This window comes from Aplysia californica, unplaced genomic scaffold (genome assembly GCF_000002075.1).
Source record: "Aplysia californica isolate F4 #8 unplaced genomic scaffold, AplCal3.0 scaffold00595, whole genome shotgun sequence".
NCBI lineage: Eukaryota > Metazoa > Mollusca > Gastropoda > Aplysiida > Aplysiidae > Aplysia > Aplysia californica.
Genome location: NW_004797865.1, coordinates 220,797 through 243,957, shown reverse-complemented (window position 1 = coordinate 243,957; position 23,161 = coordinate 220,797). Strand labels below are relative to the sequence as shown.

At 37.4% G+C, this 23,161-nt stretch overlaps 1 protein-coding gene across 1 annotated transcript in view; it reads right to left on the bottom strand.

Annotated features, from left to right (window-relative positions):
- Window positions 1-1,646: 1,646 nt before the first annotated feature.
- LOC101859358 (phospholipid-transporting ATPase ID) overlaps window positions 1,647-23,161 on the bottom strand; it is a gene marked incomplete in the record, with an annotated part of 79,849 nt that continues 58,334 nt past the window's right edge. Inside the window, 17 exon segments of the mRNA XM_005107346.3 lie at window positions 1,647-4,981; window positions 6,289-6,534; window positions 7,092-7,175; window positions 8,138-8,361; window positions 9,040-9,223; window positions 10,035-10,339; window positions 11,484-11,662; window positions 12,840-12,937; window positions 13,842-13,961; window positions 14,554-14,655; window positions 15,400-15,479; window positions 17,287-17,452; window positions 18,113-18,202; window positions 18,942-19,104; window positions 19,837-20,048; window positions 22,051-22,298; window positions 22,919-23,001. Coding sequence (XP_005107403.2) covers window positions 4,154-4,981; window positions 6,289-6,534; window positions 7,092-7,175; window positions 8,138-8,361; window positions 9,040-9,223; window positions 10,035-10,339; window positions 11,484-11,662; window positions 12,840-12,937; window positions 13,842-13,961; window positions 14,554-14,655; window positions 15,400-15,479; window positions 17,287-17,452; window positions 18,113-18,202; window positions 18,942-19,104; window positions 19,837-20,048; window positions 22,051-22,298; window positions 22,919-23,001 — 3,412 coding nt within the window.

Here is a 23,161-nt window from a genome sequence, read left to right as displayed (position 1 = left end):
ATAGCAACATCATTTTAGGTAAGACAGGAATTCAGCTTTTTTTTAACCTTTAATACAACATACACAATTTTCTTTTAATTCCTTTCCAATCAGGGGATGCAATGGAGTTGAAACTTGGCTTTTACTCTTTAAAAAAAAAATAGTGTTAGTCCATTTGACAGTCTTTTGCAGAAATCCATTCCATCGTAAGTCACACCTAACCGACCACGGTCTACCTGTGCTGTGTCAATTGGACAACATTTGGTAGGAAAAGCAGCAATTGACCAGATGGGATATTGTTAACGGCCACTTGCTGAGTGCATTTTGATCAATTTTTTTCTCACGAGTCAAAATGGAGCATGGAGTCTCTTACATATTGAGCTATAATTTCCCATCAAATTAAGGTACAACAGTGTCTCATACCCCATAAGAAAGGGATATGAATGTAAAATTAGATTATAAAAATTGCTGGGCCAAATGTCAATCAAATTGTAATTCCAAGGCAATAATGCATACCAGACCTAAAACAAGCAGTGCAAAAAGTATGTCAAATTTGAGAATAACCAACAGAGTAAAAATATAAATTGCTAAAGAACTGTTTTTATATGTGATTTATTCAATATACATTCACCTTTGAATGTGCGTGTCACTTTTTTAGGTAAAAAAATAATGGATTACAAAGCTACAGCCGTTTTGTGCAATCAGCTGGGTTTCAAAATTGTTAGAATACAGCAACAAACTGAAACAATGCACGAATGAAAAAACACTATTCTCATTCATATTATGAATAACCAATTGAACAGACCCCCTTGGAGAAGAACTTACAGGCCAGTAGCACTGGTCATTCAGAGACAATCAGTTAATTCACTATCCACTTAAATACCACGTGTGTCACGTCACACTGGAATCAGGTGCTTGTCAATTTTGGGGCATGTGGAGCTATTCGTTGGGCTTGTTCATTTGTTTAACTTTCAATGAAAAAAAATACTCATATATCTTGAATAGAAGTTGAGATATTTGCAAATTAAGGAGGTGGGGATTGCCTTTTTTCAGAGGTAAAATTAGCGAGAAAATGGCCGCAAAGTTTGGCGACTTCCATAGGATAAGAATCCTTAGAAACTGAAGATTTGCATTTTTTTTTGCTTTTTACCAACGTTTTTCAGTAAAATACTTATAGAAATGTGTTTAGAAAGGTGTTGAGCAAAAAACCCCCCCAAAACTCTATTAAAATTGCCAAACCAGGGGGAAAAATGATGGTATCTTCAATTTTATTTTCTTGACAAGCGCCTGATTTTACCACAATGCCTCAGATATTTTAAACTCACTGGAGCAGTGACAAGGCACAACTGTAGAAGGAGAAATACATAATTTGCCCATACTGTACTGCAGTGGAAACAAGACATGTTAGAACCAGCATGCTTTTCTTGACATTACTGCATTTTTTCCCCAGATCTTTTCATAAAATGAATTTCAAAATGCAAAATGCATGGCATTCTATGAATTTAGAGGAGTACTTCTCCTGTCCTAAGAATTCTGGGCATGTACCACTCAGAACAACTCCGTAGGGGTAAAGGGTTAAATACAAAACTCCCCCCCCCCCCCCCAAAAACCCCCCCCCCCACCCCAAAACAACAACAAACAAATTGAAACAAAATCCAACACTGACATTCACTGCAACTTATTTTTACTCTATAATGACAAGGACAACTTTAAAGCCATCATATTTGTATTCATAAAAAAAAAAGCATCAAACAAACTGGATGGCATTTTCATAAGGCATATTGTAAATAATCTGATTCATTTGATCAATCTTAGAAGAAAGTGCAACACTCGCTTTATTAAAAATTGCGAGCATAGGAAAACTCAGAACTCAGAAAAAGTGCATAGATTACAATAGAAAGAATTATCATTTAGTCCTGAAGTACTTAAGATTATTTCAAGGCTATTGTCATCTATTCAGAGAAATTACCTATACTGGAGTTGTTTCTGAAAACAACAAATTGCATACAAATAGGAGCCCCGACTTACCCAAGGGCAGCAGTTATTTACAAATCATCTGAGAAAAACAATGATTCTTTCGCACACATAACTTTAACACTAACAATACACAGGAACATTTAGTTTACAATTTCTTGCACTCACTTTTTGTTATTCAGTCCCATTGTACAAGTATTGTAAGCCTTATATCACTTGCTTTCTCTTCACAAGTCAACACTATACATTGCAAAATGCGATATGAAAGAAAAAGACAGAAAAAGGGCTTTAAAAACTAATGACAATATTGCCATACATATTATGCAGGCTCTGTGTTAACAAATATGCACTGGTCTGTAACAACATGTGCACGTATGTGAGTGTGCAATTGCATGTGTCTACCGATCGATAAGAGTCCCTATGTACACATAGTAAGAATGTTGGTGAGTTTATACAAGCAAATTTGTGTGTGTGTGTGTGTGTGTGTGTGTGTGTGTGTGAGTGAGTGTGTGTGTGTGTGTGTATGTGTGTGTTTGTGTGTGTGTGTGTACGTGCCTGTGTGCGTGTATGTGTGTGAGTGCGAGTACACATATAAATATGCTTACCATTCTTAGACTTTAAACAGACATGGTGGGTTGGATGAACCACAAACTGATGGATGAAATACAATCATACATGGAAAAGTGTAAAGGGGAAAGACATTATGATATGAAAAGTAGACACATCATAATAAAATGGAAAGGAAATGGTGTTGTTACTAGTCACAAAACGGACCAAAAAATGCAATGCTGACTGAATGACATTGATAACGTGCTAAGCTATGATTTTTCTAATCTATTTTCAAAGCAAACTTCAGGGAACTGCTTTGCTAGACTCACCAAGTAGCATTTTAGGTCTAAAATATACTAATAACGTAATCACTACAGAGACTTGAGCACATACCAATAAACCATAACATCTGCAAAAATAGTTGTACAGCGCATCATAAATAATAAAATAAAAAAATCTTCCATTGATTTTTGTTATAAATTTGTTGTCAACTCAGGGTCCGTTCTGAAATACTGAGCAATCCTTTACGAGCCCAACTAATGTCCATCAAATCTCAAGTCAGATTGTCTAGACTTCAATCTGAATCCTGCATGCTCTAGCCACCCAGGAGACAAGACTTTAATGGGACATTTGAATAGTCATATCTTTTAATCTAGTATTTAAATGTACAACTGTTGGGTCTGGTTTCACTCTATAGCTTAAAATGAAAAGAATATAGTGAAAAGCGTGTAAATAATAATAAATGATAAGCAGTCTTGTGTGACCAGGAATTCATATAAAACTAAAGCTACAACAAAATAAACCCCAATATGTTCAGTTTCCGTAATTATGTTTCAATGTTGAATATAGTATTATCTTTCTGCTGCCTTTGACACAAAATGAGTTTGTTGATGAACACTTTTGTTTAGGTCTTGCTTGCCCTACATTCCCTGTCAATAAGAAAGTATTATGTCTCTTGTAAGAATGGCAACACTAAAAATTAGAGAAGTTTCCCTTCATTCATGCCTCTAAATTCTGACAAATCTGTGACTGAATTGATTGGGTAAAAAAACCCTGAATAAATTGTCAAAATGCTATTCAAACAAAACTGAAAATATGTACAGAAGTCACTAAATTAATCTAGACTCACTTAGTCTGTCCGGTCTATTTTTCAAAAGTGGAAAGAAGAAGGACCAAATCCAAGTGTCACTGACAAGCTTAGGAACTGGATTTACAAACATATCATTTCCACTCATTAAAAAGAAAGAAGATTTTGAAATCCACTTGTTTGTAGCAACACTGAGGGGAAAGTAACAAAGTTTACTTTTCAAATTCACACATAAATTGTTGAAACACGCACACTTGTAAACCAGTATTGCTAAAAAGTTTACTTTCAGACAAGCCCATTGATACTTCAAATACTGATCTACACTTTCAAGCTTTTCTTTTTGCAATCAAGTAAAAAAAAAAAAAGGGTAAATGCTTGTACAAAACATCGAATTGACCTGCATTTTGTCATGACATACGTACTCATGATATAGAGATATATAGATATATATAAAGTATGTATAAGAAATTATGTTAATATATTTGCACTTTATCACAATAAACCTGAATAGCAAAACCACAAACAAACAACATGCATTGCGTTTCTGTCAGCGTGTGTGTGTTGTCACAACCGCTCCACAAAAATGATCTGTTCACTCTCTAGTTTTTGAGAGCTGTTGTTAGCAGGGCCATCGTCAAGGGGCGGAGAAGGTTTTGCTGCTGTTGCTTCTGCTGCTGGTGGTGGTGCTGCTGGTGGTGGTGCTGCTGTCCGAGTGTGCAAGTTGGGGGACATTTCATGCTTTGCCGGAGGACTTGATCTTGTTGGAGACTTTTTGGGTGGTGCCAAACTATCTGAAACGGTGGCAGTAGCAGAGGCATTGGGAGAACTGAACGCTGTGAGTTTGGGTTCGTGTGTGCTGACCCTGGTCCCTGAATGGTGCCCTGAGTCACCATGGTGCCCACCATGCCCTGCATGCTCCGCCCAGTTGGAGACTTTGGTCAGCACCACGTTCAAAGGGGTCATGACACGCTCCTTCATGTTCAAGCCGCTGGTGATCAGCTCGCCAAAGCCAGCCTGGTGGGCGAACGCATAGCCTGACCTCATCGAGCGTGTGCTGCGACGGATAGTGGACTGGCGACGCATGCGGAGGTCACGACCTGTCCTGGACTTGGACTTCTTCATACCCTGCTTGAAGCGCACGCGGTCTGAGAGCGTTGGGGTGACGTTGGTCATGTAGAAGCGGTACGCAACCATAGGCAAGATAAGCAGCGTGCTGGTGATGAGCAGGCACAGCCAGAATTTGGGCAGGCCAAACACCTTGAGAGCCACACCTGAGTACTTGTAGCGGATGGCGTCCGAGTAAAAGGCCAGGTGGAAGCAGAAGTAGTAGATGATGCTGCCCCAGATTGTGAAATGGTTGAAGCCTGTCCAGTAGCTTGTGTCCAAGGCACACTGAAACATTAAAGAAATGGCATTGTGCCAGTTTATCTCACGGATGACAGACAGGTATTATTTGATGAGGGAAATGGAGAATTAGGAGAGAAAATAAAAAGCAAGAAAATAAAAGTTAACTTTTTTGTGCAGATGATCCACTAAATAAGACAATGTAATAATAGAACCTACTGTTAATGTATTATAGAGCTTGTTCTTGACATTTCAGTCACATAAGTCATTTTGCCAACCATAATTTTTTAAAACTTTTAGTAAGAGTTTTACGGCACTTGCAACACAATAAGGTCCTATAGGTGCCCAAGATTAGAGGTGTTACAAGAGAATAACAAACACAAAAAAGAAGGAGAGATAAGGACGATAGATGTTTGATAGGAAAGAAGAAGCAAACCACACCAGAGCACCCACCAACCACCCACCAACTATAATTGAGGAAGAATTTGAAATTTGATCATGAATAATAGATCTAATACCATGATGATTCATCTGTCCACTGCCCATTTAGTAGATTATGTATTTACCTTTCTTATCATTTTAGCACAATATACAAAATGCAAACAAAGACAAACTGACTTTAAGCCAAAGAAAGCTTGGTGAAAATCCTGCATTATGAACACTGTTGAAAACTTTAGAAATTAAAAGATTTATGATCACAATAAAAATAATAATCATAATAATGTAGATAATCTACACAGTGCCTCCTCCCATATAAGACAGGTGTAAGTGCTTTACAATACCTTCATCTTAACACAAAATACATTAGATTAACACCAACACATAAGCCCAGGATAGGGAAAGGTGGAGAGTGTTTGTTCGTGGCCTATATCCTGATCCAGGGTGAGAAAGGCAATGATGAACACATAAGCAGACAGTCATAATATGACAGCACAATCGAAGACTATACGCACATCACATTATGAACATAGAAGTACTATAGGACTGTTACCAACTATCAAGAAAGCATTACAAAGGAAGGTTTCTAAATCAATTAATTTTTGCCTCCAACATTGCATCCTGCAAATGAAGTGGGAGAGGTTTCCAGGTAGAGGGAGCTAGATGAGAAAAGTACCTCCTTGAGGAGTCAGGCATATATATCTATTGAACAGTATGTCAATCCAGAAGGGTGTGTTCCATTGGCAAAAATAGCACAGCAAGTGAAACGATGTCTGTCAGGCACAGAACACCCACTCAAATTATCAAAATTAAATAATCACTTCAAAACCAACAAACTGATAAACTTTACAGAGGAACAAATAACATGAACAGTGAAATTTTTTCAACATCAATACAGTTGAAGCCCAAGTACTAACCCGCAAATTGACTGTGACAACCAGTATGGCTGCCACAACTGTACCAAGCGATTGGGTGTCTGTTACATCCATTCCACCTGTGTCAACACTTTCACGGAAAGTCCCATAGGGTAAGAAAAATAAAATTAGCGATGAAATCACTCCTTCTGTCACACTCCACGAGAATTTCTTTTTGTTGAAGAGGGCATTTTTCATTCCAGGCTCGTAAAGCTTTGGGTACTGAATGCAGTAATGGTCATCAACATCCTAAAAAGGAATGAAAAAAATATATAGTGTAAGCGTGGTTCAGTTGGTGACATTTCAATGAAACATTATAAGAATAAAAACATGTAACTGATTACTTTTTTCTATAAGAAAACGAAAGTGTAGTAAAGTTCCAGTGACATACAAATTTTAGCTAGAAACTTCCAAAATTTCACGGGAAAAGTAGACTGTTTCTTGTGAAATCACTTGGTATAAAAGCAGATAAGAAAAAGTGTTATCAGGCTCCCCCCTCAACCCCCCGAAAAACATTCCCAACTTAAAATGAAAAGAAAGTAGAGTTATTATTTTTATTTTTTTTTTAATAGTAGAGGGTTTTACGGCGCTCGCAACTGCATAAGGTCATATGAGCGTCATACAGCTCATTATCAATGTGTATCTCAAGTTTTTGACTCATAAAAAATCTGCACTGAAACCGAAGAACCGAAGGCTTTGCCTCAAGCCTAGTAATGAAATTTAATCAGATAAAGATGCAATGAACCAACAATACACTTTTAAGACTTCTAGTGACCAGTATATTTAACAATAAAAAGAAACGTTACCTGGTCAAATATACCAAGCACAAGAATAGGCAGTGAAGTGTAGAACACGTTGTACAACGAGATGAAGTATGGGTCGAACAGCGTCTGTGCCGAAAAAACAATTAAAGGAAATGAATGTAAACCGTAAAAGACTCAGTCTAAGTTTAAACAAGTTGCAATATCATTCCGTGTCAGAAGCAAGTTCATTTGTGTTGAGAAGAAGTAATATAAAAAAAAGAAAACCAAGCAACAATAAGATCAAATGCATAAAAATATCAAATGGAAAGATATCTCATAAATTAAAAAAATTATTTACGAGGCAAACTATTACGAGAAAAAACCCTGCTAAATAAATCTCGTCATAGCTTTACAGCATACTTTTACTACACAGAAAATATGTACTTCACTCCCCACATCCATGTCACAAATGTGATACATCATACCAAGACAATTTTCAAGAGCGGTATTTCTTCGAGCAATCAAAATCGATAAAATCTTAAAACATGATCTATTATAATATAGATATACAACTGACTTCAAAGTAACCCCTTAGTCAATGCCTAAAACACAATAAGTTTTTTTAAGGAAAAGATGAGGCCTTTAAACAACCATCAATGTATCAGTACATCCAGTCTACACTGACACTTTATTGAAATGTGAAGAAAAGTTTAAAAAAGAGTATTTTAAGGAATACAAGTCAAAAGCTGTAAACCAGCTGTTGAAATTACACACCTTAAGTTTCAAATCTCGCTCGGAATATGCCTTCAAACTTCAATACTAAAGAAAAGAAGACATGAACAATACAAACTCATAGCATTGAGTATTTACTGGGTTTCAATTTTAATATGATATTCCTCTCTGGTGCTTTTCTACAAGTTAAAAAAGAAGGTAAATTGGGATATTTCATAAAGACCAGTAAGCTACTGCTTTAATGACTAACACAAATATGAGTATTATTTTCGTCACATTATAATGAATATTTGATATTTTCCTCAACACTTCATAAGACATTCCAGTCCATTAATGACACATAATGGCTGAAACATGATACTAAAAAAAACCCTTACCTGAGCCGAAAATCCACAGAAAAATGCAAACCAGAAGTGACAGAGGGTGAAGGCAAAATTTTTGTAGAAGAAGTAGCGGAGGAACTTGCACATGCGCAGGTAAGACCAGCGGCCATGGACTAGGAGAAGGCGTTCCAGGTACTTGAACTGTGAGATGGAGTAGTCGCTGGCCAGCACAGCCTGCATGCCCTCCTGGCCACTGATGCCTATGCCAATGTGGGCAACTGAGAGAAAAAAAAGGGGTGAAAGTGTGGAGGGGTGGGGGTAAAAGAAAATGAAAATCATGTTGACGAAAAGTAGAGCCATAGAATGATGACTGCATGACGAACACCATATTTTGTTTGAGTAAAGAGAAGCATGTCAATGCTAAAAAAGGTCATTCAGAGCAGGAAGTAACAACTGCAGACAAAAACAAAAGAGTTAAAAAATGAAGCAAGACCTACTAGTAGTGCCCTCCAGCCACCTGTGTTACATTTGGCCAGGAAGCTGATAAGAACAAAAGCAGCAATTATGGGATGTAGAAGGAGAAGACAATACCCAAGAAGTATGTGTTTGGTTTTATTTCTTTTTGTAGCTCAAATCATGAAATGATCAGTCTCGTTTGAGTTTTCATTAAACAGAAGCACCTAGACAGAATAACTGTCATATAGTGCAAGGAAGAAGCAACACAGACAATAACAAAGGAGAGAAAAAAAAGAAGTAAGAAAGAAAAGAAGCAGGACCTACCAGTGGTGCCCTCTAACCACTTGTAATCAGTCTTGCTTTGGTGTGAAAAATATAAAGGGCCACTTGTGGATTTACTGACACATAAATCAGCTTCATAATCATTATTCTTACTACACAACCCAGAGAAGGCATGAAGGAATTGCTAATGAAGAATACAATCCACACTAAAAACCCACCTTTGATCATACTGACATCGTTGGCCCCATCTCCTATGGACAATGTGATGGACTTCTTATGGCGTTTGACCAGGTCCACCACCAAAGCCTTCTGCAACGGTGTCACCCGACAACAGATCACTGCCTTGCACATACAGCCCAGATTGAGCAATGTCAGCTCCTGCTCTGGCTTCAAGGCATGGGCCTGGGGAGGGTAGAGAAGTGATTGCTTAAAGCTTGATTAGTGCACACGGATTCAGTTGTGAACATCACTGATAGAGTTGGAATCAGTTTCACTGATTAAACCTCAACGAAAATTTTGATTGCTTCCTGTTTTGTGATACCATGTCTCAAAGATCAAATTCAGCATAGAGCTCACAGCAGGTGAACCCAGTGCATCATTGACAGCAGATGTTCATTAGGGCTCACCTTCAGGCCATGGGCATAAGTTGGCAATGGGTAAACACTTCTCAATTACAAAGAATCGCTTAAGAGAAGCACATTGACTAAAAAATGATTAATGATGAGATTTAAAATTTTAAGTAATAAATAGCTGGGAAAGAAGAGATGTACAAGCTCCACTTTACAAATACATCTCTGATTTTTTAAATAGAGCAAGAGGGGACAGTCATTAACACAATGTAAAGATTTATTAGTATCCAAAAACATTTGTGAAGATAAATATTCTATTTCTTTTTAGTTTACCTCCACTTTTCAACATCAACAAAGAGTCTAGTTTTAGTTTTAGCACGAGTTTTACTGCACTTGCAACACAATAAGGTCATATAAGTGCCGAAGAATAGATTCCATGTTACAAGAGAGTAACAAAGAAGGAGGGGAGATAAGGACGATAGATGTTTGATAGGAAAGAAGGAGCAAACCACACCAGAGCACCCGCCCACCACCCACAACAAAGAGTCTGAAATAACAAGGATACCCAAAAACTTTCTACAGAGGTAAATACAAGACTCCAATACTTAACCTTGCAAGATGACCAACTGATAAAATGTACTTACCAAACTATGGCCATTAATGACCAAGGCAAATTCTCCATACTCCTCATCCTCGCCAGTCTCCCCAACATCACCATTCTCAATATTGCCAGAAGCAGAGGTGCTGTTCATTTTAGAATTGGTATTGCCGTTGCGGAAAGTAACCTCTGATCCCACATGGTTTTTGCTATTTTTGGCTGCATCAATGTCTTCTAATGCCTGTTTCATCTGTGACTCCACTTCCTCCATTGATTCCCCATCAATAATAAATGGCTCCTCCATTTCATCTGTTAGTAACCGACAGGAGTAGCCAATGTTGATGGCAGTTTCTGAAAAACAAACAAAAAAAGGGACTGATCGCGAAAGTATCACTTCCCAATTCACCTAATTCAGTCAATTTAAAAGACAGACTGCTTCAACCACATTATTATAATTATGCAGAGGGACAAACCTTGGCTGACGGCAATTACATCACAAAAATAGGAAAAAGACACTCAATAAAATTGTCTTCTAAACACAGGAACTAAGGACTGTGCTGATGTTGTGAATGTTGTTGAAATCAGCATGACAACTGAGTACCATTTAGAAAGTTTTGTCCATTTTTGGTACAAGCTGAAGAATTTTCACTGTCAAACACATGCAGCAATCCATTAGTTTGCAGGTCAGTTCTGCTTTAGTTGCCAACAATGCTTTGAGCTACATGGGATGGGTGTCGTTGAATACAGACCAATCCTTATCATCATTATCACAATGTAACATTTCTTTACCTTGTAACACTGGAACTGCATCCAAAATAACTAATATTATCATTATCATCATCATTTTTATATTAATAATAATCATCATTATAAAAATAAAAAGAACTGCAATGGCTGAGGCTAGTTTCAATAAAATGAGCCCGATCCTGAAAAACAGAAACATCTCAATGAACACTAAAATGAAAGTCCTGAAATGCTATGTTTGGTCAACCCTTCTATATGGCTGTGAATGCTGGACAATCACTAAAGACAGTGAAAATAAAATAGAAGCAACAGAAATGAGGTTTCTTAGGAGACTGCTAAGAGTATCGTGGAAGGAAAAGAAATCAAATGAGGTAGTGCTTGATGAAGCCCACTTGAGACGCTCAGTGTTTAAAACAATCAGGAAATGACAAATGCAGTTTTTGGGACACCGGAATAGACATAAGGGTCTTGAACATCTAGGTCTCACTGGAAAAAATTGAGGGTAAACGAGGCAGGGGTAGGCCCAGAACAACATACTTAGGGAACCTAAACAAATGGGTAACAGGGAAAGATCAGGGAAACGTAGCTTTTTTGAGAGCATCCGAGCAAAGGAATGAATGGAAAAACATGATCGCCGATGTCTGTCGCAGATCTGGGACTGGATAATGATGATAAAAATAAAATTGAAAATAATAATAATAATAATAATTTATTAATATTAATATAATTATCATAATGCAATTTTTCTTACCTTGTTTGTCCCCTGTGAGAACCCAGATTTTGATGCCTGCGAGGGCCAAATTGGCAATAGTCTCCGGGACACCATCTTGAAGTTTGTCCTCAATAGCTGTTGCACCAATCAAGATCATGTCCTGTTCTATTTCCTCATAGATAGCATCCAGCTTGCCATCTCTGTCCTCCATGGCAGTACTGAGGAGGAGGCGACACCACAGAGAATAACAAAATTTAGTTAGGTACACTTCCAGGAACAAGGTAGAGGAATTTCAGAGCTCAAAAATTAGTCTCATTTCTTTATCAATGTGGCAAGGGTAGTTTAGTGAATTGGCTGCCAGACTCTCAACAATAAGGTCAAAAGTGGGAATCCTGATCCACACCCGCTTGAGAAAGATCACTTTATGCTGCTTTTTATCATTTTTTACAGATGGGAATTACTACCGGACTCAGACGTATAAAGATCTTGACAGTATGCTGGCATTTGCGAGCCTGTGAAACAGTAGCATGGACTGATGGTTTTAGGAATAAGAGAACCATTCGAAATGCTTAAATCTGTTATCATTATTATAGGCCTAATATTATCAATAAAGGAAACAGAGTATGTAACTATTGAGGACAATATCTTGTGGCTGGGGAGAGTAGTTGAACTTGAGCACTTGAAAAGGACACCTTACAGAAATGACACTTTTTGGACTGAATGTGGAAGAAAATTTGCATCCTCAAAGCACAAATCCGTGGATCATTATTTATGATCATCAAAGTAAAGTATTTTTTCCCTAAACTGTTTCATTTTTCCTTTATATGAAAAGAAGCAAGTGAGGAAAGACCACTATATTATTATATTAGAAGTGCTTTCGACATGATTAGAGATTATTGCCTAAGTTTAAGTTTTTTGGGTAAATCACATTTAAAGGAATAAAATCACAAGACTTAACAATGATCCTCAAAAATCCTTTTTATAAACATAACAATTGTTGCTGTTATTGATCAAGCAATGCTTAAGCTTTTGCCCATTGAATTTAAAAAACCCTCAGCAACATAGTTGCAGGTTTTCTTTATCTGTGTAGTCTCAAAACTTGAAACAACATTTGCTGTTAATCCCACAGCTTTTGCTGTTCAACTTAATTTCACTTTGTAGAGGGAGAATCATTCAATATTACAATACATACTGTTCCTCAGGTTAAGGATGGCAAGAACAAAAATAAACAGTAGTTGAGATCCTGTAAGCAAAGAAGAGAAGTTGAACGGTTCTGTAGGCTTGAACCCAGGCACACAAAAGAGATTCAATGTCAAGATGGTTTTTATTTCAGCGATAGTCTGAAAATGTACTGTAATTCTGAAGGTTGAAAAAAGTAAAATATTCTCTGATTACCTGGCTTCATGGTGTCTTATCAGCCATCTGTCAAAGTAGCTGATATCGATCTCTTTGTAAGCCAACACAAGGGTTCGCAGCCCTGTCTGGGCAAAATCCTGCAAAGAACCAGAATAATGGTCACATCAAAAAGTGTTCTTACAAAAAGGAGTGCTGCTAAAAAAACAAAGTTGTGAGTGTATTTTACCAAAAGAGCAGAACATTAATATGACAACATTTACAATAATTCACCTGCTCATTTTCACAATGTGGTATCACATCTAGAAGCAAACATATTTCTTTAACAGTTATTTAGCACTGGGAACAGGCAAAAAAGTCATGGGAACAATTTGTTTGGCATCATGGTGAAGTGCACTTCAAAGAATAAAATTGTCTAAAAAATTAACTCTTTTCCACCTGTTTAGCAATTTTTGCTGACTTTTTTGTTTGTTTTGGGCTGTAAACCTTTAACGCCCCTTTAAAAACATATTCCTGCTTGGATTTTAATGAAAAATGTTGATTCAAAGGCACAAAAAATGGAAATTTGCTTTGGAAGCCACATAACTTTGGCAGTCATTTTCTTGTTAATTTTACCTCTTGACACCAGGTGACCCCAACCTCTTTCTGTCGCAAATATCTTGACTTACATTCAAGATACCGGGGTAGTTGGTTTTTTTAAATTATTAAAGCAAGGTAAATGAACAGACATTAAGATTAAACCAATAACTTCATATACCCCAAAATTGACAAGAGCTCGACTCCACAGTGTTCGTGTGATGCAGTAGCTCATTGACATGACCACAGTCACTTCTCTCATCCTTCCTGAGCCAGAGCAGTGAGCCAAAGCCGGAGCTCTGTCTTCAAGATGACCCGGAGTGTCTTGTAAAGTATTAGAGTGGATGATTAGAGTAGAAAATTTGAGTACTCCAAACAGAATCCCCTCAAACATTATTAATAAAAGTAAGCTAAGGAATCAACAACAGACTTCAACATCATCAACAAAAACCAGACTTTTCCCCTTACGTTCAGATGGTGCGTGGTCAACTCTTTCAGCTCATCGCATTTTGAACTCAGCAGATCAAACATGATTGTGTCCGCACCTTTGGAGAACAACATCACCTTTCCATTCTTCCTCACGATCACCTGATTGGACAGGAACAAGTATATTGTCAATGGTAAACAGCAAAAAAATAAAATATTTGTGACATGGGCTCCCAGGGGAAAAATTTACTTCATTTCCTAATGGCTCAGTTGAGGTGGCCTTTACAGTGAGTAAGGGCTATAACTAAATCTTCCAAATTTTGTAGGGAACAGATTAGGACAATGGTACTATTGAAAAGAAATGCAAGAAGCAGGCTACATCAGTGATCAAAGATCTCAAGCTTTCAGGGGATGGAAAAGTAAAAAATTTCGAAATAAAAATGAGGGACAAAAGTTCGCAAAATAAATCTCCCACTAAACAAAATTTACGCAGGAGGATCAATTGAGGCGGTATTGTCTTTATCTTATTTCATATTTTTTATTTTTTCAGAAGGCCTTCAGCACAGAGTCATGCCACAATACCTAGATTTATTCTCCAAGTATTAGACATTTTTTCAAACCTGAACCAAAAACAGACCAAATTTTTAATTTCTGAAAAGAGGTGCTTAAATAGACCTTGTACATGACATGCAAACCAAACACATCTGGTCATAAAATTCTGAAAGGTAGTTTTTTTTTACAGCTCAAAACATACCGACATACGCTTCCTGACATTGTTGAAATCCAAAATGCAAAGAAGCTCGTAGGTTTCTTCTTGTCCAAGCACCTCAATGGTGATGGTGCTGGGTGTTCGAGACTGCAAATATGCCATGGAAAAGTATACAAATAAAAGTAAGTAAATTAACAATTAATTTCATCATTTTCATGGAAAATATTTCTCACAGCTGCTAACAGTGACAATTGAAGATGAGCATACTTACCAAAGAAAAAAAGCATACAATTAATTTACAGATTCAAGTTATGTCTCTCTTTCTCTCTCTTTCTTCCTCTCTCTCCCCCCTCTCTCTCTCATACATACAAACACACACACACACTTACACTAATTCAACCACATGCATACATTTGCATACAAACAAAAACCAAAGATTCAAAGGTGTTTCAAATATGTTTCCCACACTTGCTTCATTTTGGCAGAGAAACCTTACACAGCGCATCTGAAATAAGCAATGACAAGGGAGCCAGCTCGGAACCTGAAACCTATCACATCACTTGGGGAGAGCTCCCTTAGCTAAGAACCTGTCATTCATGCTGGACTGACAGACAGTAAATGTGCTTTAACCCCCCCCCCCCCCCCCCCCCCCCCCCGGGACACAATTTAGATCATTTGGGAGGCTGGCTGACTTTCACTTGTCACTCTGGGCTGAGTGGGATACAACACATCCCTGCAAACAGATTGAGACACTTGATTTTAAAAAAGTCTTCCCAAAATAAGAAGCAAAACTCATATCCACTGCGCGCAATGGCGAAGAGCATAACGCAACACAACAGACACACTACAGATACCAGTGGCTTGATAGCATGACTTTTGATCTTTAAGTACCTTGAAGACAAAGCCAAAATTGCGGGCTGCTCCAACCAAAGCCCCTTCATCTGGAGACTGCGCCTGGTATTCCAAGGTGTCTGAGAAGCACAAGCATACAAAATAAACACACTGAGTTATGAACAGAGATGTACATTTATGTAATAATGGCTCTTCAGGATGAGGAGGGAAAAAAAAGGAAGGCTGTCAAAGAGAAACAACAGAGCAACAGCAAAGTAGTAAGACCTTCCAAAAGCACTCTCTAGAGACCCTCAAGTACACTTCCTCAAAGGACATTTGTCTTTTAGTTTTTTAAATTTCCATTTGATAAAAACAGCAACAACTTACAAACCTATTGATATGTATTTACACCAAGCGACATGAAACTAGTTCTCAGGCCTGTGCTTCATTTGCAGTGTCAGTCTACGTTACAGTACAAACATCTTCACACACGCACGCATGCACAAAGACACACACACACACGCATGCACAAAGACACACACACATACACACACACACACACAGTATTACAGTAGTCATGTATCCCTATGAAAGGCTCACACAACTTCCCAACCTTTCCTCAGCTGGCCTTTATATCAAGCCTACATGTAATTTACAATTTCAGTAAGGGGAGTGTGCACACCATGTAACAGTCTGTTAAGGGCACACAACTATCCATTATTATTATTATTGGTTGAAATAGAACTAAGAGAAAAATATTGTGGCAGGTAATACCCCATTCCCCTAAAGAAAAAAATTTATAAAAGATTTAAAAAATAAAACAAAATCAAATAATAATTTTTTGCCCCTTTGTTTCCCCCCCCCCCCCCCCCCCCCCCCCCCAAATAAAAAAAAACAACCTAACCCCAAAACATACATGAACACAACAAATTAGGACTGGGTCGGAGCAACTCCAGGCTCTTATCACACACATGACAACAGCTGTTGCAATCAAGTCCTTCACATCAACAATTACTAAATTGATGCATCTCCCCAATAATGTTAAGCAACTACTTAAACAGACAGACTCTAAACAGCACTACATAAACCTCATCACTGCCTGTAGACGTTACATGAGGCTGCAGTCCATTTGACAATCTATTTGCATTTCTCTATAAATACTTAACTTTTACTTTTTCATCCTCTGTTGCCATTAAGTAACGAAGGGAGATGCAGTTTTCTATGGTAGACCATTTCAATACAAGACAACCCAGTTAATGATGTTGAGATACATAAAGCAAAAGTTGTACTCCTATTTTTATAGGGAATTAGCTATCATTAAATTCCTTTCCAACACTAGGTGAGTATTTTGAGACAAACTAGCTAAAAGTTCCCGCTGATCGTATTCATGCACAACTCTTTCAAAGAAAAGACCACCTTGAAAGCATGACATCTTCAACTTTACATCCCCTATTTCCACCTCTAGAAACAAAGGAAAACACCACCTTCCAATCACAAAACAAAACAATATAATACCAGCTTGTTGACATAATGTCAGCATCTCTGCTGTATTTTTTCAAAGAAACATGAAAAATCTGTCATAATCACTACCATCTCTCTCCCTCCCTTTTTACTTTTTATATATGGACAGCATAGACAGCTAGCTTTTGGTGAATGCTCTTTGGAACTTCTACTTAATCCAAGAGAGACTGTTTTCACCTTATCTAATCTAATCCCGACAGAATACTGCATGTTTGTTTCTTTGAATAATTTAGTAAAGAGAAACACAGAGACACAAAAGCGCAATAACGGTCATTTAGTGCTGTGAAAAAGTAAGACAGACAGACATAAACAACAGAAGGAAAGTAAAGAAGTAGGACCTACCAACGGTACCCTCCAATTACCTATCTCTTAGAATGTTGCATCCAACTGTAACTGAAAGAAAAACAGAGTGCAAGTATAGCTTACCATCTTCCTTGAACTCTGCCATGACAGTGTGACACAAAGCAAGCAGGGTGAAGAACAGGTGGGTCTTTTCATTGTTGTTGGTCACTTCTTCAACCAGCTTCGAGTCATAAAATTCAAATTCTTTTTCTGCATAGGGGTTCCACGACAAGTCAATTTTAGGAGTGTTCTGGAAATGGGAAAGGCAAGCATTACCGTATGAACGTAGTTCCGACCGAGAATATATTTTAAACCATTAAAGTTTTAACCCTTTACTGTTCACTTTGTTCTTTTAAGCGTTGAAAAAAAAAAAACAACTACAAAGAACAAAAGCATGTTTAAGAGTGAGACGTCGAGCTCTGGCTCCTGATCTTTCTAGGAAAGTGAGCTATCACTAAAAACCATTCAATTTCCATCACTTTAAAAGAACTTAAAATACCTGTACTCAGAATATCATGAAAGTGATCCTAGAGAGAACAAAAGCATGAAATTAGCACTAATGTTGGCCATTGATCAGGATTCATACTCTTTTTCTTTGCAGAAACTTCACTGACAAAAGGAAAATAAAACAAAAGAAACAACTCTTTCCTGCATGTGTTGTATTTGCACTCAGCATCTTCATCCAGTAAAGCCTTGCTGTTGGCAAATAAACCAATGTGCATTTTGTATCTGCAAACAAAGCAATGGGCCTTAAAATTCTGAGGCCAAACATTCATCAGTACACATGAAATACCCTAGCCATGGCATCATAGTCTCCTAAGGATTCATTATTTGGCAATGGCGACCTGTACTGATGCTGCACGGAAGAAAAGAGTTTGCATTAGGATCAAATGAGGTAGAAGCGGCTCACCTCTGAGATTTCCAAAGCATTCCCCTCAGCATCCACTGGGTCTCCATAGGATCTTCCATTTATAGAGCACTTGTTGAAGGTCATTATGTTCTACATTTAGGGATGAAACAATAATATAAAAGCATTAGAACCAGATTGGTTGAGAATATATACACAAAAAGACATTTTGGAGACTTGACACAATTTCTAAAGGATCAAGTAAGACAAAAAAAAAAAATCTTTACTTATATTGAAAGAGATATAACCTTAAGAAAGCTCAGAAAAATGTCATTAAGCCAATCAGTGACTCAAAACAGTCCTACTTCTTTTGACACCATACAAAAAAACCCACTAATCACTAGGTTGTTTCCGCAACGGGAGTTGGCAGAGAAAATGTTCCCCGAAGGAAGAGACCAAGTATCACTCACTATATTCAAAACTTGCTAATATCAGTCTCACAGAGCAACTAAAAAACAAAGCATCTGGGATCCATATCAAATCTGTTCAACAATTTCTGTACATCATATTCTCTTTCAATGACTTTTGAATAGTAGGATGAGACTAATGAACAGACAACAACCTCACTGCAGGAATAAGACTAGCACGGAAAGAGAGGGAAGATTATTTTCTTCCATTGGCTGCTCAGCCATGAAAATTAGAGGTCATCAAAAATCATTAAAAGCCACAATGCAAAGTGCAAGCTCCCAACATATCACGACATGTACAATGTGTCCCACAAACATGGGAACAAAGACTTTTAAAAGCACAGTAGAAAACTATCTTTTAGTCTGCACTTGCATTGTGACTGAAAAACTTCACAAACTTACAAAAAAGCTGCCTTTCCACATACCTGAGTGAGGGTCCCTGTTTTATCAGAGAAGATGTATTCAATCTGCCCCAGTTCTTCATTCAGAGTGGTTGTGCGTGCTTTGGCAGGAGTATCACTCTTTTCATAGTACATTTTTACATCCCAGTTGATCCAAAGGCTATGGGCTAGACGGATTATTTCAACACTGGGGAAAATAAAAAGCATAAGACATGTTAGAGCAACACCACATAAATTAAAAAAATTTCAAGAATCCACAAAATTACAGAAAAGGTTAAGAGGATGAGCTACCAGTAGTAGGAAAGATGCAATATTAATTTTTAAAGCACAGCATTTTTCCAAACATTCCTTATTTCAATGTCAAACAAAAGCCAACGACATTGTTTGAAACCGTTTATTGATCACGATACAGGGCATTTTTATGAAGATATAGTCCATGTAACAACCCTTCTTCAAAAGTCTTTTCTCTCAGTTGTCGCTTTGCAACACTGCATGTGAGTTCAAAAAGCACAACTTTTTGGCAAACATTTAAAATGATGACCTTTAATTCTATCAGCATAGGTAAAAGTGAAATGTTAAAGTCGCAAAATCGTTTTTGCATGAAGGTAACATCTAAAATTATTGCTTATGTAGAGTCAAATAGAAGTTGTTCTTCAATTTTAAAGAAAGGGTTACCTGAGGAAAACATGAATATATTGTTAGAAAGGGAGTTAATCAAAACTTGTGAAAGTAACATTTTAACTGCCTACAAGAGATAATAACTCAAAAATGTGGAAAATATAACCAAAAAAATGACCGAAAAATCCATCAGGGAGGGGGGAGGGGTGGTTTGAAGGGAAAAAAGACAGAAACCAAGTGAGAGAAACAGAGAAAATGGAAAAATAGACAGCTGAAAAGTGAAAAAGAAAGTAAATCCTACCTGACATATAACGATATAGGCACTACAGTATTCAGAATAATGATGTAAGAAAGGAACACGAGGACGGCAATTGTCGTGGCTCCCTTCTCCTTGTCCTCTGACACAAAGCTCTCCCAGGGCAGGTACACCTGGAAGTCGTGGCCCGTCATGGTCTCCCAGATGCCACAGGCAACCGTACAAATCAGGCACATGGTCAACAGGAAAGCAAAAATCTGTGAATATTGGGAATATTGTGTAATATATTGATAAGCTTGTAGATCCTCTAATATATTATTTTGAATATTGTTTGATACCCTTATAAACCTGACGGATTGTGAAAGATAATTATGTCTTTTTTATATATACAGAGCCTATTATATATGTGTGTGTGTGCATGAATTATTTTGTCTACAGTGCATATGCATGTTCTTCATTATTATTTTTTTAATCTGAGAAAACAAGAGAAAAGATGATAGTAGCATGTAGTAGCGAAGCCACTTGCTTAAGTATAAAATATGTCACTCCTAAAAAATACTTATCAATTTACATGCAATTACAAATGTGACATGACATAGTGGAATCAGGGGTCGTCAATTTTGGGGCTTATGAAGTTACTGGTATCAATTTGAAGATTGTTCATTTGTTTTGCTTTCAATGAAAAAAAAAATTCATCTATTTTGAATAGAAGTCAAGATATTTGCCACTGGAGGTGGAGGTGGTCCCTAGATTTAGACGTAATATTAATAATAATAGTTCATCCGTCAATGTCTGATGATGACCAATACACACGTAGAAGAGAATATTTCTCAGGCGAAACAAAAGAATCAAAATTGGCAAAATATGGACGCCAAAGTTTGGTGACTTCCAGAGCTTAAGGGTCCTTGGAAACTGCAAATTGACGGGGTTTTTTGCTTTTGATCAAGGTTTTTCCGTTAAATCCAGAGAGAGATATGTTTTTAAATGAATATAAAAGGTGTTGAGCAAACAAAAAAAATAAATCAAAAATTTCAAACGGGAAAATATGTCGGTTTCTTCCATATTATTTTGACAAGTGCCTGATTTCACCATAATGCCACACACATATTATTATATGCCACCTCTGCCACTGATTAAACCATTTTCTTTCATTTCTAAAAGAGAGGGGTTTTTTTCAGGCAATCTTCGCTCCCATCACAAGAGGTTCAAGATTCATTGTAGTCTAAAAATAGCATCTTATGCCCAAAAATATAGATGATGCCATCTGTGCCTTTGAAGACATTCTGTCTTTCATATCAAGTAGAGGAGTGACCCACAAAATAGAACACAATCTTGGCAAAAAGTGACAAAGGAAGAAAGTCATTGTTTCAAAAGACTGAAAACTCCCCATCTCCCTCGCGTTTCACTGGATGTATACGCTGTCAAAATTGCTATTCATACATCAGCAAAATATAAATGAGTTTATGAAACTTAGTGGGATGTAAGCAAAAGGAAATGTTAAGAGAATAGAGGAAAAGGAAAGAGGTAGGGCCTGCAAGTGATATCCTCCAACCATTTGCCCAAATCAATTCCAAGGTGAGTATAAAAAAACCATAATATTACAATCCTCTAAAAGACATTTCATAATCCACTCCACAGCTGAAATGATTACTCTCTCAGTTTGCTCCAGATTCACCATCCTTCCAATCTCAACAGGTAATACCAGATCTTCTAAAAACTAGTGTGAAGTTTTGCTGCTATTAAGCTCCCCCCAAACTCTCCCATTAAACTCTCCCGAAAAGAAGGGCAACTTTTTTTTAAGGGGAAAGAAGGGAGAATAATAACCATAGAGTTTTCTCAGTATTTCGAGAGAAATTAAAAAACAATTTTAAACAGATAATAAACAAGGTGAGAAGAAGTACAATTTATTACTTATCATGACGATAAAAGTAAAAATAATTGTGGTGATGATGATATGGGGTGATGATGATATGGATGGAGAGGAGTAGGACGAATATAACAACTGGAGATAGCATTTATTTGGGAGGGGCAACGGAAGACTGGACTGCCTCACACATTACCCGAAGAAGGCGCTGACGGGTAAAAAAAAACATTCTCAGGGGGACCGTGCTAGGCACAATGAGGAACAACGTAGAGCAAAAACCCACTCTATTCTCCCTTTAACTTGTAAACACATATACAACAACAACCGTAGCTGCAAAGAAACGAGGTGCGAAAAACCAAATGAGTTTGTTCAGAGGGACAGACAGAAATACTTACACCTAAAATAAGAAGATTCATTAAACGATCAATGTTAGTCCGCTTGAACTTGGTCTTGCCGCTGTTCATCATGAGCTTGGTGTCACGCCCTGCAAAGACCACCAGCCCGTAGCACCACTGAGTGTTGCGCAGGATACAGCCTCGCAGCAGGATCTTCTCATTGTCGATGGCGAACGTTTTGCTCTTCCACATCATTTTACCCTCAAACTTGCTAAGACGGTTGTTCGGCGGCTCACTCACAATTTCAGCTGCCAAACAAAAACAACAACAACAAAAAAACATGTTAAGTCAGCATGACAGATAAGCCCATTGACATGACCGCAATTATTTTATGAGAGGCAAAACCCAAGACTGACAAAAAAGCAATTAAAGGGGAGATACCATAAAAAGTTGGTCTGACAAGTGACATCGTCCAAACATCAAAAATAATCACAGTCAATGGCAATATATCACTGGATTACAAGTATGTATATTATAGGATTTATGGAATCTTTCATATTTTCAAGTCATTTTATTGGCATAACTGTCATGTATGTCTTTGTTTTAGTGTCGTTTTGTGGCACTTGCAAGTGACAATGACAATGACAATGACAATCTTTATTTATCTCGCAGGGAGAAATTTGTCTTGTAAGTGCTGAAGATTAGAGTAGAGGTGTTAGAAGGAAACAAACACAAAGAAGAAGGAAGAGAGATAAGGACGGCAAATGTTTGATCAGAAATAATAATAATAATAAATAATAAATAAAGAGCATTTGTATAGCGCATATCCCTGCTCAACAGCAGGCTCTATGCGTTTTACAAATCAATTCTGACTTCACACCACACAAATCCCATTATGATTAAATGAATAGCAGAAGAAAAAACTCACCATCAAATGCAGCAAGTTTGTGGAGATCTTCTCCCATTTCAGCAGTTTCTTCTAAGGCTTGACGGACTTTTAAATTGGTCTCCCTGCAACAAAATTTGATGAAGAAGGTTGTCTATAGTATGCCAAAGAGAATTTTACAAAGAAATGAAGGCTTTGCATAATGTTACAAAATTGTTGAGAGAGAGGGGGACAGAGATAACTAGAGGGGGAGAGAGAGAACTAGAGGGGGAGAGAGAGAACTAG